Below are 13,750 nucleotides of genomic sequence, written 5' to 3'. Positions count from 1 at the left end.
TGTAGAGGACATGTCACTCAGTTTGCTGTTTTTTGGTTTTGGGTGGTGTCTGATAATAAAAATAAACAGATTGCAAAAAGTTATTTTATCATGTTACAAAAATCACATTTTAAGATATGTCTTAACTTCTAAAATTACTTGTTTTTTTTTTAACTCAGGAACTCCCATTAGTTTCCTGGAGTACAATGATGTTCACCTGACAGCAGTTATTCTCAAGACATTCCTCCGAGAGCTGCCAGAGCCACTGCTGACCTTTCACCTTTACAACTATGTTGTGAGCTTCTCCAGTAAGTCTTTTTTTTTTTTTTTTAAACTTTCCAGTACTAAGAATATGGGCAGGGTGATGAAAATGATAACCTTCATTTCGTGTGGGTCCCCGAGGCAATGACATCTGCAACTTCAGTTTAGAAGGCTTACTGGACCAGGCCTGTTCAGTACATCGAGTATATTGCTGCCTTGCCTTTTGTTGCTTTGTCTATAGCCTCCCCTCCATGCTCTCCTAATTGTAGGATCCTGGAGGAGATGATTGAGGGTTTGTTTAAAGTTAGCCCAGTAATTGTATTTACAGTTTGGGGTGCAGAAGAGAGAGGTTTCTTTTTTGTGTTCAGCACTTTATTTGGCCCTGTCAGCAGGGCCGTCTTTAATATTGATTGGACCCTGGGCAAACCATTTTCTTGAGCCCCCCCTTCCATGTAGTTTCGCTCTCCATCTGCTCTGAGACATACAATAAATAGCAGCTAGACTCAAAATCAGTTACTGAATCAGGCAGTGATTGCAATTTGGTTGCCAGAGGTTAGTGTATCATCACCGCTCACTGACTGGCTGCTAGAGGTTACAGCACACATTATGGCTCACTGATTATTTGCTAGAGGTTACAGCACGACTTCTGCTTGTTTGGTTGCTAGAGATTACTGTACATCAATACTGCTCACTGATTGGTTGCTAGAGGTTACTGGACATCCTTACCACTCACAAATTGGTTGCTAGAGGTTACTGCACATTATTACTGCTCACTGATTGGTTGCTACATAACTTTACCGATCAACGATTGGTTGCAAGAGGTTGGTGCACATCATTACTGCTCACTGATTGGTTGCTAAACGTTACAGCACATCATCTCTTGACTGCCTGCACACCATGGACTGGGGAGAAGAGGGGACCCATCAATGGACAGAATGCTGGGGGGATGAGATTAGTTAGAAGGCAGTACACTGGCAAATTCTGAATCATGTAGAGCGAAGCTGGAAATATTTGGCAAGTATATAGTGGGGGATTCTACAATGACCACCAATGTGAGGGGAGATTTACATTAACCACGAATGTGAGGTGGAAATTGCACTGACCACCATGTAACGGGGGATTTTACGCTACCCACCAATATAAAGAGGGATTTCTATGTAATAGGAGCATTTACACCAACCACCAGTGTAAGGGGAAATATACAATGACATCCACATAAGGGGAAATTTACACTGACAACCATTGTCGAGGAGATTTGTACTGAACACCAACGTAAGGTGACACTTCTACACTGATCATCAATATTAGGGAGGATTTACACTGACCACCAATGTAAGGGCAATTCTGCACCAACCACCAAAGTAAAGGGACATGTACACTGATCACCAATGTAATGAAGAATTTACACTGACAAACAAATGTAAGGGGAACCGTCACACTGGCCACTAGTGTGAATGAAAGGATTGTACATAAAGCCCCAATGTAATGAGAAGATTTACACTGACAACCAATGTAACTGAAACATTTAGCTTCCGTTCACTTTTTTTGTGTCTGGAAAGTATGCAAAATCGCTTTCCTGACACCACAGAAACATGCTGCCCTTTAGCAGATACACCCCAGTGCCATTAATTGTTAATGACACCCTCACACATCTGCTGAGATATGCGTATTCACATGCACCAAAATTCACGGTGCTGTGGCACCATGTTTTTTTGAAAAAGGGTTCCACTTCCAATTTGCTTACCTTTTGTAGAACAGGCGGATGTTAGGTTTAATGATCACAGTTGTAGACAGGGCTTTCAAGAATGCCCCTTTACCTCCCCAGTTGGCAGCATTCAGTAGAAGTGATGGTAGATATGACCTCAGGGGGACATGATATACATATGAATGCCACCTTTATTTACATATCAATGCCACCGTGGCTTTTTACATATTAATACCGCCGCTATTTACATATCAATGCAGGTTATTTACATGTAAACACAGGGTCTGCAGGTGAGTCATCTGTACATGGCAATAGGGAGGAGCTGGGTAGCATTAGTAACAGAACTTCACACTGAGATATCGGGACACAGCACGGGACTACAACTTCCAGGGAGTTTAAACTGGGATAGTTGACTAGTATGAGGCAGCTGCTTTGGGCCCCACAACAATGGGGCACAGGGCAGCTTCCCCTTTTGCCCTGCCTTAAAGAGGGCTCTGCCCGTCAGTAAAATTTTCCCACTTTTACAACTCCTCCATGCCAGCTTTGGAAGACAATGTTGGGTGGAGCTTTACTGATCTTGTTTTACACAACATTCAGAGATGAAACAGTTTACTTTAAATTAAGCCCACTTTTGTTGCTGATGCTAAACTATTCCAGATATCTGATTAGAGAGTTTATTAAAAAAAAATAATAATAATTTCCTTCATGACACCATGCATAGTCCTAGCTATAACAAAGGCATTTCTAATAACACCATACATAAAATGTTCTTGTGACATGTGGATTAGCTTGCATTGGCCACCAGTTATGACCTACCTTGATTTATAAAAACAGTTTTGTTTCACTTTCTGCTTTTTTGATTACCTGAATTGTTAACCCAACCTCTGTGTGCAGGTATAGAGCCAGAGAAGCAAGTGGAGTCCACTCGTGAAGTTCTGAAGTCTTTGCCTGAGGAAAACTATGAGGTCCTGCGGTTCCTCACAGCATTTCTTGTGGAGGTAAGACCTGTATTTCATCAGTATAAAGGCTTGAGTCTTGGAAGCTGCTGTCACTGAGCCCATTTGTGTTCTGTACTTTGCACAATTAAGGGGATGCATTTGACCTGCTTTTCATTGTGCTGCAGTTTGTTGAACACAGCTTTTTCTATTAGGGATCAAAGCGGGACAAAAGCAGCATCTTGTCAATTTGCTGCCATTTATATTTGAATGCTGCATGCATTCGAATGGAAATAGCATTATTTAACTAGAACACCTGTTGATGTGAACCATAAGGGCCTGTGTGTTGGGTTCTTTTGGTCACCTTAGATACTGACAGGCTGATTTTAAAGGAAAAATATAATGGTTTAGTTTAATTTCGTTTAATAGTGTACTGAAGCTAAAACAAAAAATTTTATATTTCACCCCGGCAGTCCTTAGATGGGGTGGCTGCAATAGTTTACATTTTTTTGGGCTAAGATCTTTTTCAACAAATACAGAAAACACCTGTTGATCCTACCAGAAATGCAGTGTCCTTGTCCTTTCCTGTGAGCTGAAGAGAAAGCGCAAACATCCTTTTCTATCCTGTGTAAAATACTAGTCCCATCAATCTACTGTGTAATGGAGTTGAACAAAGGCAGTCTGAGATCCAGTCTTGTTTGACAAGCATGGCTGCCTCCACAGATACAGTGGAGTAATGAGTGTAGAAAAAATGGAAATGTGTTACTGGCAGGATTATCGGGGTTTAGACATGCTTTAATTTAGTTTCTTTGTTTTTAATTTCTACATTTCAAACTTACGTTTTTTGTGTGTGTGTGTGTGTGTGTGTGTGTGTGTGTGTGTGTGTGTTCACACACCTACTTACCTAGGGATGGGTAGCAGGGTGCTTCCCTGGGATAGACCTCATGGCTCAGATGCATTTAGCTGTGTGTTTACATTTTAGCTTCAGCTGTTGAGTGCTGTAAACAAGCTTTTTTTTCAGCAAAGATCACGCTATACAGATACTTGTAAAAAGCAGTAACCTAGAACATTGCTGACTAAGACAATGAAACTTATTATGCGATATTTCAGGTTTATTAGGCCTAGAACAAAAAGAACATGTTATAAAAAATAAAATAAACTACCCAGTTTTTTAATAAGGCAAATAGCAGTTTAAAGGATACAGTTTCTGCTGGCAGCCAGTCGTGGTCAATCCGGATTGGCTGACAACACTGTAAAGGTAAAAATAGATCTGGTTGCTATGGATTACTGCTTATTGTTCCTGTTTAGTAAGTAAACCCGAGCTTTTCTATATGCCATAGACAGCTGGCCATGGACATTGTTAACCACTGGACACACCTCAGGCTCTGGGTGTATTAAGCATTTACCAAAGTTGTCTGTGAGCAATGACACCCAAATCTACATTAAGGAAAAGTGCTCTCTATGCTAATCACAAAAGCTTTAAAGCTGAAATCTAGGTTAAATACACAGATTAAATTTTATGGGAGCTCTTTTACCTGCCAAAGGATATATATTTCTGTCCATCCAGTTCTGAGATTTACATGGCACCATCAACACAGTACATCCCCTTCTGACATGGCAGGTGTTTTAATTTTTCTCTGCTACAGTTAAGCAAAACTTATAGGTTTTGCTCCTCCCCTAGCCAGTCATTGGATAATGAAAGAAAAGCAGCAGACTGATAAGTTCATCTCTCAATCACCCTACTCTCTTCTATTAGCCTGTCTCTTGTAAACATATCAGTTCTGCAGCACACCCAGTCTGAGCTCTGCTGTATGGGGGGTGGGGTGGGGGTTGACGCCAATTCAGGTAATTACACCTCTTGCATTAAAAAAATAGTTATGGGAAGGGTTGGGAGTTCCTAATATTGCCCACTATTACAAAGCAGCCCAGATCGCTCCCATTGTCCAACTACAAGCGGGTAATTCGGCACCCCTATGGACCCTTATAGTAGATGTCCTGGATGTTGACCCAGCCAGAGGAGTCTGTGCATTACTTATGGGACTATGAGATCCCCGAATAAGAGCGTTTTCGATTATATACGAATTCGCCACTGTACGAAACATCATGAACAACCCTTATTGTCCACTGCCTTTGAGACCAGATGTCGAACCAACCCTACTACTCGGGGTCTGATCTCCTTGTTATATTCCTCAATATCGAACAATACGGAGCCTCAAAACCCTATGTATTGCGACAAATGGACAAAAGACCTTGGTTCTGCTCCACTACCGGGCGACTGGTGAAAAATGTGGGGGTTTAAATCTTCTCATAATGTTCTGGCTTTTGAAAATTTTTTCAAAGTTATGTCTCTTTTGGTATTTTACCCTAGCTAGGTATGATGGTCTACCATCATACCTGTCCAACTGCTTTCGAGGTTGCCCAAATTTGGGCGATTTGAAACCTATATGGTGGACCTATCCTAAGGTCTGGAGGTTGTGGATTAGGGTATACACACTGGTCGATACAGACCTCCATGTGAATTTACAAAGAGACCCATGAGAGGCACTCTTACATAAACCTATCGCAGATGCCACCCGTCGGGAACACACCCTAATTACAAATTTTTATGGCAAGTCAGCAAACTATAGAGCGGTCGTGGAAACCGCCGCTTCCTAGCTTTGAAGAGGTAAAAAACCAGGTTCATGGTATGCTCATCAATGAAAGCTTGACGGCGATCCTGGAGGACAAGTATGACAAAATTCAACAGATTTCGCAGCCCTGGATAGACCGCTTTACGCCTTCTCAAATGACCTCCTGATTCCTAGAACTGTAAAGTTTCCATGTGGTACAGCTTAAAAACCCCTGGGGTGCCCCCCTCTCTCTTTCCCCTCCTCTATTTCCCCTCCTTTTTTCTTTTTCTTTCTCTTTTCTCCATGCTTCTTGCTTTTACGCGTTTTCCATCCCTCTTTGTGGAGCTCCTGTAAGCCCCAGATGAATAGCACAGGCCGTAGCCATCTTTTTTTTTTTTTTTTTCTGTGCCAGGCCTTTACTTTTATCTCCTTCACTCATGTCACAACATCACTAGGTCATTGATGGTCAGACACATGATATTGATTTGATTGCCTGGATGTTGTCTTTTTTGGTATTTCTTGCAAACAGTCTTTGTCTTAGATGTTCAACTTACTATTATAAATTGATGTTCCACAAGTCCTGTCTTATCCATCACTTATTGTGGTATAAGATGGTTGCCGCTCTAATTTTGTATTTGGGGAGCAGTATACGAGCAAAGTGTATTGATATTAATAATGTTTACATTTTGTTTCTGTACCATTCCTACCTCTCTTGTTCCCCCGAAAATTTCAAAAAAATTTCAGTAAATGAAAAAAATAAATGTAATGATTTATTAACAGAATTAATATGGAGCTGCGTTCATTGGATAATTTCCATTCTGCAGGGATAGATGAATAACCTCAAAGAAAGAAGATTGGAAAGTGTCCATCTGACTTCTGCCTTATCTCTTTATTGCAGGTATCTGCTCGGAGCTCTGAGAATAAGATGACCAACACTAATCTGGCGGTGGTATTCGGGCCAAACTTAATGTGGGCCAAAGATGTGGCCATGACCTTAAAAGCCATTAATCCCATCAACACCTTCACCAAGTTCATGCTGGAGAACCAGAAGGAGCTGTTTGAAGAACCTTCTTTGTAAACCAGTATGTTGTCACTGCAACACTCCGCCACTGCCAATCTGACACCACACAGCCACCTGTCCCACAGCACTTCTCCTTTCCATTCTCATTTGTGTTTTGTATGTAAACACCTATGTGTGACGTGTTGGAGCTGGCATCTCCAACTTCAATTACAGCACAAAGACCCTTCTAATTGATTCCGCCCATGTGTTTATAGTCAGTGTATGCCGCTCGGTGACAGCTGATGCCTCTGGCAGGCTAAGCACTTTTGTGTTTATGTGATTGTTGTGATGTTCAATGGGATGTTGGGTGTGAGTTGGTGTGTTGTGGTGTAAAGACCTCATATGATTGTTGAAGGGAAACCTTCTATCCCATAATACGCCTCTGCCCTTAGTTGGAATATGTGTTTTTTGACAGTTTATCTTGTGTTTTTTTTTTTTTTTTTTTTTTTTTCCCCAGGAACTCCAGATTTGTCATAGCTGCCAATTCCGTTCTAGTGTCCACTTTTGAATTCACATTAGGAGATTAATGCTAAACTCTGGTTGCTGGACTGTCTAGAGAACTCCTCCCAAATGCTTAGTTTGGATCACAATGCTGAAAGTCAGGGTTTAGTTATGACTTTTCTCTGCACTGCTGTTGCAGAGATTTGTATGTGTAACGCCCAATGTGTACGTTTTAAAACACAATAATGCATGTGCATTTTATGTGAGTTTTTTCCCCTGGAAATTTGGGAAAAAGTAATCTGGTGTAAGTCTTTAAAGCAGGCTAAATTAGCTAAATACATTCCAGGTGCATCAGGGTGAAAGGTGTGCAGTCAGTTTTTTCTATTCAGACTGCATCCAAAAGAAAACTATCGCCTGTCAACATGCTGCAGATAAGAATTATTGCCCTCTGTGTGGAATCGGTGGTCTCTTTGCAAAGGTCTGACACACCTACACATTTCTACGCCCTCTGTTCCTGGTCTTTTCAGTATTTCTTCTGGGATTCTGCAGCCCGTAGGGGGGCAGCAAAGCCGGTGCAAATATTGGACAAGCCAAAGATGTCTGTTTGTTTTTTGCTAGTGCACTTCTCTTGAGCGTTGGGGATTTGTCCTATTTTTGTCTATACCTCCTACTAGGTTAAACGTATAGCTCTATAATAATCAAAGCTTATGTATCCTGCTGATTTGAGAGCTCTAGTGTTGACTCCGCAGGGATGTCTTGGACCTCTGCAGAGAAACTACTGCTTTCCCACATTGAGCAAGGGTACCATCTAATATGCTTGGTCTTTTTGGATTGTTCAAAGCCTGTTGAGCCAGACCTAAAGCTCTGCATTTGTCAAAAACTCATGCGCTCTGCTGATTGGAAGACTCTAGCCTCTGATTCAGCAGGGGCATGTTGGACCTTTTGCAGAGAGATCACAGCTTTCACACAGAGAGCAGAAGTCCTTCTCTGCAGCATGCTGGCAGGGGACTGGTTTTTCTACTCGGGCTGCGGCTACTTTCTAAAGAAAACAAACTGTACTTTAAGCATTCTTAACTACTGTACTGTACTGTATTGTGAAAAAAAGGTCTAAACACAAAACTCCAGCTCAGTAACGTTGTTTTTAATTTGCATGAGTACAGAACACAAATGAAAATTCTGTACTGTTCAATACAATGATATATATAGCGTTTCGTTCGGGTGGGGAGAGCTGGTCATTAGTCCGAGTGGTCGTTAAACAGTTAAGTCGTTAAACGAGGAGTATCTGTATTGTTTTGATGCACCTGGAATGTGTTTAGTTGAGTTCAACTAAAAGTAATAGAGGCTATACATGGTTTGAACTCCAAATGAATTTTCCTTTGAAAATCAGAAAATGTGTGCGTTTTTTAATCTGATGATGCCACCATTGATTTTGAAATTTTACCAAGCCTTCAATTTCACCTCCTGTTGCTACAGAAAAATTTTGTGGCCGAAAATCTTTTCTTTCTAGGTCACAGCTCATTAGCATTTCTTTTTCGAGTATATTTCTCGCACGATTCCCCCATCATTGCTTAGAAATTTGTTTGTTTTTAAAAAAATTTCCAACATGCCCGATCACTTAAATTAGATGGCCGCATGAAAATCGACCGTTGCTGCGGCCCACTAATGGTGCGAAATTCAAACACAAATTTTTAGTTACAAATTATTTTGGAATTCGACCCACGTATGGCCGGCTTTAGATTGGGCCTTAAAATGCACTTTTACTTTTGGGCTACAAGTGCAGTCGTTCGTTGTGGGACCTTTAGAGTTTTGGACAGAAAGTGGATAGCATATGTACTTTTCCCAGTAGCTTCTGAGTGACTGAGGTGAGGAGTCCTTCGCACTTGGAACCTCCAACAATCAGATGTTTTATGCCTGCTGCTGCAGATCTTTGAGAATATTACCTCTCGGAGTGCAGCTTTGCATTCTTAGGACTGGTCAAGCTCGGCTATGGAAAAGGAGCGGGTTTAAAGGATGGGCTACTTTGTACATAAGAATCCAAACATATTCAATCTTGGATTGCTTCAGATTTGATAAGAAGTACTGGTATTCCAGTTGGTGGTTGAGTGTTCTGGAAGTGAAACCCCCACCAGCCAGCAGTGATGGAAGCGACGTCTGTGGAAAGGTTTCCTACTTTCTGCCTAGAAGTTGGAAATAAATGTCCCACTCTGAGCCCTTTTCTAGTTCTTCTACAGCACCTCCTTTAATGCTTTTTGTCTGGAGATAGTTAAAGTGCAAGTCAATGCAAAAACTAAAATCTATAGCCACCAGCATTCTAACACTAACTTCTCTAGCCTTGTAAAGAAAAAAATAGTATAAATACCTTTTTGGAAGCCGCTCCGACCAGATCCCACGCTGAGCTGTCAGCCGCGGCTTCGCTGCGGAGACGGGTGCAGAGGACACTGACAACAAAGGAAGCCCCATAGTAAGTCTATGGGTGACGTCACTTCCCATTCATTTCACAGCCATTGTCGGCCGTGTCCTTTGCAGAGCTTCTGCCGCTGAAGATCGGGTTCAAAAAAGGTATGTATACTCCTTCTTTTTTTTCTTTACAGGGCTTGAGAGCTTAGTGTTAGATCGGTGGTGTCAATAGATGCAGGAATTTTAGTTTTTGCATGGACTTCCACTTTAAGGATTAATCAACTTACACAGAGGTCCTGAGAATGCAGGGGGGGTAAATACGTGCCCCCAACATATAGATCACCAGACTGTATAACTAGGAACATGGAGGTCACTTACATTCACACATCTGCCTTCCGTCACCATCTTCCACCTTAAATGTGTGTGTTTGACGTTTTTAAAGGTTTAGGCCAAAAAAATTTCAGCAGAAACATGCCTTTTTAGGACCTCAAAATACACTTGATTTCAAACCTCTTTGTATATGGTACAAAGCAAAACTATAAGTCAGACGTTTTTCATTTTAATAATATTAGTGATAGCGTCTCTTTGGCGCAGACTACATCATATATGTTTTAAGGGTTTTTCTAATATTTGTTCAAGTGTGAGAGCTGCTTCTAAAAGTTTAGTAGAGGTGCCCCTCTTTATGCCCCTACACATGGTAGCATGCGATAACAGTGCAACCATGAATTTTGTATGAAGCCCTCTGTGAAACCGTTCATATGGTGGAGCTGGGGAATTTGAACAAACCTTTTTTAACCTTGTTTGTAGCTAAAATGACAATACTTAGGCCGGTCGTAGGCAGGGACTGGCTGAGATCCGAACCATGTATGGGCAACAACCAACATGTCGGATTTTTACATGCGATTATAGCCACTGGCAATATTCAATGTGCGTTCTCCCTGCCTGTGACAACTTCCCCCACCTGGAGAACACAATAGCTCAATGGGAGGGATTCCCCAGAAACACGGACTGTGTTGATGGGGGAATCTAGCGCTATTTTTTTTTTTTTCCAATCCGTGCTTGCAAGAAAAAAAATCACTCTATCTATGGCCGGCTTAACAGGCAGATGTGAAAGCATTGAAATAATAGCCTCTGTATGTAGCCACTCTTCCTCCTCAGCGTGCCATAGCTGAGCAGGTCTGAAGCGGTACAAGAGCAGTCTTGGCTCCAATGGCTCACTGAGAACTTTCCCTTTTTATGTGAACTGTGCTCATATTGGCTATGTTAATGACTGTAGTGGCTGCATATTTAAAACCAGGTTTCTCCATTTTGTATACAGTTGGAAATACCCCCTTCTTAAGATGTTGTTTTTTTTTTTTTCTTGCACACCACTGCTTTTAATTGGTATTGTTCCTGGAAACGGGCGTATGTTGTCTCTTTGTGGTGCAGTTTTCTGAAAACCTGTTTTCTTGAGTCAGCAAGTAGCAGCTGCACAATAGAAACAAAGCAGGATTTAGACCAGTGTCAAGAAAGCACTTACCTGGCAGCAAGGTAAGCTTGTAGAACCCATTACAATTCCCAGCGAGCAGCCACCTGGTTGGTGCCACCTCTGTGTAATCTGTATGGAAACACAAGGTGTGTTTTCATGGCTGCGTGTGCCATACATGCCAATATAGAGTACGGTGCAGGTAACATGTAATGAATGTGAACTAGGTGTTCTGCTTTGGTACTTTAAAGTAGAACATTATTTCCATAACTATTTTGAGGCTTCTGAATCCAGTCTTATTGCACTTTCCAGGCCCTGAAAAGGTTTTTCATGTTCGTTAATTTTATTATTTGAACAGAGATAATGCGACTGCCAAAGTTTGTTTTTAACTAGAATCTCACAGAATGTATTTGTTTTGAAAGGTGAGTGAATGATTCCTTCATTCATTATTTCCAGATTTCATAGTTGACGATCCGCCAATGTGTATATTGGCAAACACACGCTCTACCATTTTCGAAGTTGAGAGTAGCATTGTCATATTTTGCTGTGCTGAGCTTTATAAGGTTTAGCCTATCTTTACTGGTTTTAAACTGTGGATCTGTTTCCCTGTTGGCTAGTTGGTTCAACTTTTTTTTTTTTTAAATGGAGGCAACTCCCCTGTTCGATTGTATGAAGAGAAAAACCAAGCACTGTATACTCTCTCTGGTAGGACCAGGTACCTACCAAGGGCTCTAACAGAGCATCAGGGACTGCAGTGAGGGTAAGTAACCAACAGAGAGGAAGGGGTTTCTTCTTGTACGTGGGCAAAGTAACAGCTTCTCTTAAAGCTTTTACTTTCTGCTTGAAAAAACGACCGATTGACTGTTGGATGGTTATGAGAGCAACACTTTTACTTCCTTCCGTTCTGATAGGTTAGGCCTATTACCACACTTGTGCCAATCTCCGCAGCCATTTTCAAATCTACCTACCGTAGTCAGAAGGGACACTAAAATAGGTCACCAAGCAGGGCACCTGTGTGAGAAGAGTCAGATAGTTGCTGCTATTCTCTGTCTTCCAGGAAGCAAATTTGTTCTGCAACAGTAAGTGCCGGTTCACACAGGGGCGACTTGTCAAGCGTTGTCCCGTTCTGTACAATGGAACCGTTCTAATAGGAGCGACGCAAGTCGCTTCAACTTAGAAAAAGGTTCCTGTACTACTTTGGGGGCGACTTGAGGCGACTTCCATAGACTTCTATACAGAAGTCATTTTGCAAGTCGCCGTGGAAGTTGTGTGCAGGTCGCCTCGGTGAGGCGACCTGCAAGTCGTGCCGCCCCTGTGTGAACCGGGGCTTAGGCCTCTTGCACACTGCAACTTGAAAAAGCTCAGTACAGCTTATTTTCTTTTCGCTGAGCTAAAACACAGGCACATAAGCAAGCGCCGTGTGTTCTTCAGTAAAAATTTAAAAAATAGAAAAAAAATCTGCATTTTTGGTCAGTCATTTACGTTTCATGTGCGTAAATGTTCATTAACATTTTGTGACCATGAGAATAAGTTTGCGCGCATGGGGATGCTCAAAATTGCGCCAACACATTTGCGCGAAAATACGTGCCAATATATACATTAAAAAACAGCTGAAAAAATAGATGCTCAAACAGGAGTATCGTGTGCAAGAAGCCTTTAGCACTTCCTCGGCTTCACTAGGAATGATAGCATGCAGCCTGGTAGTAGGAAATTATGGCTACCATCTGTGGCTTCTCAACAAGGTGCTGTGCTTTTATTAGAATCTATTTGAGATGAAATTGTGCACAGGGAAATACATTTCAGCAGCGAGACTGAGATGTGTGCTTGTATATTTGCTTTTTGTTTCCTTTTTGCAGTTGTTTGCTCTGTTTTTTTGTGAGAATGTTTATCCATGCCTTTATGTTATGCTTTACTGTATAATTACAAATGGTGTTTTTTGGGCAACCCATGACCCTCTAACTTTTGAGGAACTACAAGGCTCATCATGCCATGCCAACTCCTGGCAGGCACTGCAGAATTTGATTTGTTCTTCAACATTTGAAGGGCTGATGCCATTTTTTGTGGCTGACATACAAGAAGCATCACTTCATGTTAATCCAGTCAGCTGACAGGAAATGAGTCGACAGTGTGACTTGCTGCTTGACATGACCTGAAATGAAACATCTAAGTTATGACACCTCGTAATGCTGTTTTCAGCGGTCATGCAGTCAGTCTTGAGGTTTTGCACTCAATTGTTGTAATTTCCATGTTGTATTTTGGACATTTCTGTATCCGCTGATGTTTTTGATGATCTTTTTATGAATTCCTCTCCCTCTCTGTCACCTCACATAATTTTATTCTGCTTTTAAGTTCACATTTTGTACTTAAGTAAAAAGTAAATCGATACATTACAAACTGTGTTTTTGTCTTTATTTTGAGAATGGTTTCTTTGGGGCAAATGGTACTTGAGAAAAATGGCTGTAAATGTAAGTGGGGGGGCTGCAGCAACCACTGGCTGGAAACAGAAAACATTCAAATCGGAAAGTATGTCACCAGCATACTAAGGATCTCTAGAACTGGTCCAAAGATTTATTTAGCGATCACATCGTAGTTACAAGAGTGACGTTTCAGAGCCCTTCATGAGGCTTGTGATGTTGCATGCCTCATGAAGGGATCCTGCAAGCCCCCAAAGCGTTCTTGTAACTATGATGTAATCGCCGAATATAGCTTTGGACTAGATCCTTGCTGTGCTGGTGACATACTTTCCATTTTGGTACATGAGAAAGGTGCATTTTAAAGATAATTTCCACCCCCCTACCCCTTTCTAATTGTATGCTGGCATTACAGATAAATAAAAAAAAAATGCCAATTTTACACACCCAAAGCTACGGTCAAGCGACGATCCAGTCTCCTTTTCTG

General features: G+C 41.5%; 1 protein-coding gene across 3 annotated transcripts in view; it reads left to right on the top strand.

Moving 5' to 3' along the window:
* The window catches only part of ARHGAP1 (Rho GTPase activating protein 1), a 103,039-nt gene extending 89,793 nt beyond the window's left edge, over window positions 1-13,246 (top strand). For 2 of the 3 annotated variants that reach the window (XM_073604307.1, XM_073604309.1), the window contains exons 11-13: window positions 159-287; window positions 2,840-2,943; window positions 6,388-13,246. In XM_073604307.1, coding sequence (XP_073460408.1) covers window positions 159-287; window positions 2,840-2,943; window positions 6,388-6,567 — 413 coding nt within the window. In that variant the 3' untranslated portion in view covers window positions 6,568-13,246. The remainder of the gene's footprint in view (window positions 1-158; window positions 288-2,839; window positions 2,944-6,387) is intronic. The other variant, XM_073604308.1, reaches the window with a different exon arrangement.
* The last annotated feature ends 504 nt before the right edge of the window (window positions 13,247-13,750 follow it).

This window comes from Aquarana catesbeiana, linkage group LG11, assembly GCF_042186555.1.
Source record: "Aquarana catesbeiana isolate 2022-GZ linkage group LG11, ASM4218655v1, whole genome shotgun sequence".
Taxonomy (NCBI): domain Eukaryota; kingdom Metazoa; phylum Chordata; class Amphibia; order Anura; family Ranidae; genus Aquarana; species Aquarana catesbeiana.
The sequence above is the reverse complement of the archived record's forward strand: the minus strand, read 5'-3'. Positions and strand labels throughout refer to the sequence as shown.